The 970-nt window shown below is 45.6% G+C and overlaps 1 protein-coding gene across 1 annotated transcript in view; it reads left to right on the top strand.

The window, feature by feature from the left end:
* Positions 223-970, top strand: part of LOC107625097 — a 4082-nt gene continuing 3334 nt past the window's right edge. The window contains exon 1 of the mRNA XM_016327672.2: positions 223-970. This exon is cut by the window's right edge and continues 73 nt beyond it. Coding sequence (XP_016183158.1) covers positions 669-970 — 302 coding nt within the window. The 5' untranslated portion in view covers positions 223-668.

Genomic DNA, 970 nt, shown 5'->3' with positions numbered 1-970 from the left:
TATAGGACGCAATTATAGCATGTATGAGTGCTTTACATGGTGTCAGAAGCTAAAATCGAACCATCCAATTTGTAAGAGGTATAAAAATCGGATCCAATTTGTAAGAGGTATAAAAATCGGATCCAATTTGTATACATCCTACAATTTTAAAAAACGCAAAAAATTACAATATTAAGATATATGCCTAATCTCACTTCTTTATCTGAATTTTTTAGCCAAAAAATTTAGCACGTACACTAACCAAAAGTAACCCTTAATAGTAATTTCCCCTTAGATTTGAAATTGAAAGAAGACTACGACCGTACGTCATGACATATGGAGTCGTATACATGTATATCACTCTCTCTCTCTCATACAGTAAAAGTGTAAAAAAGGAATCTGTGTATCTGTATCTGTATCTGTATCCGTATCTGCAGTTTGCCTCTATTTTTCTCAGCTGGCAGGCAAGCTTCCTTCAATTCAATACAAACCTCCGCCCAGCACGCAACACAACTCCCACAAGAAACAAACAAACAATCTCTCTCTCTCTGAGTCTCTGAAACTCTGAGTAACTAAACCGCAACACTCCACATTCTCTCTCTCTCTCTCTCTCACACACACACACACACAAAAGCTGCCCCACCTTGAGCGTGTTGTTCCCAAATGGACAACATTATCCGCACCCAACGATGAAGTTCTCTGGCGACTCTAACCATCCACCGCTGCCATTTTTGGCGAGCATTGTTCCCAGCGGCGCCCGAAACCCCTGCCCTTCCTCGAATCTCCAACAGTCGCCGAGGACCTCCCGAAAACCTCCCGTGAGACGAAGCGGCGCTCCTAATGGCAGACGAAGCAGGCATGAAACTCTCCTCGAGACGAACGGCGCCGGAGCTGGCAGCGATCAGCTCCAGCAGGACGAGAAGCTGGTGAGTTACTTCGGTTGGAAGAGGGCGGCCGTGTCGGCGCGGAAGCTCGCCGCTGAGCTGTGGCG

Source organism: Arachis ipaensis, chromosome B01 (assembly GCF_000816755.2).
Source record: "Arachis ipaensis cultivar K30076 chromosome B01, Araip1.1, whole genome shotgun sequence".
NCBI classification, from domain to species: domain Eukaryota; kingdom Viridiplantae; phylum Streptophyta; class Magnoliopsida; order Fabales; family Fabaceae; genus Arachis; species Arachis ipaensis.
This window is presented reverse-complemented; position numbering and strand designations above follow the sequence as displayed.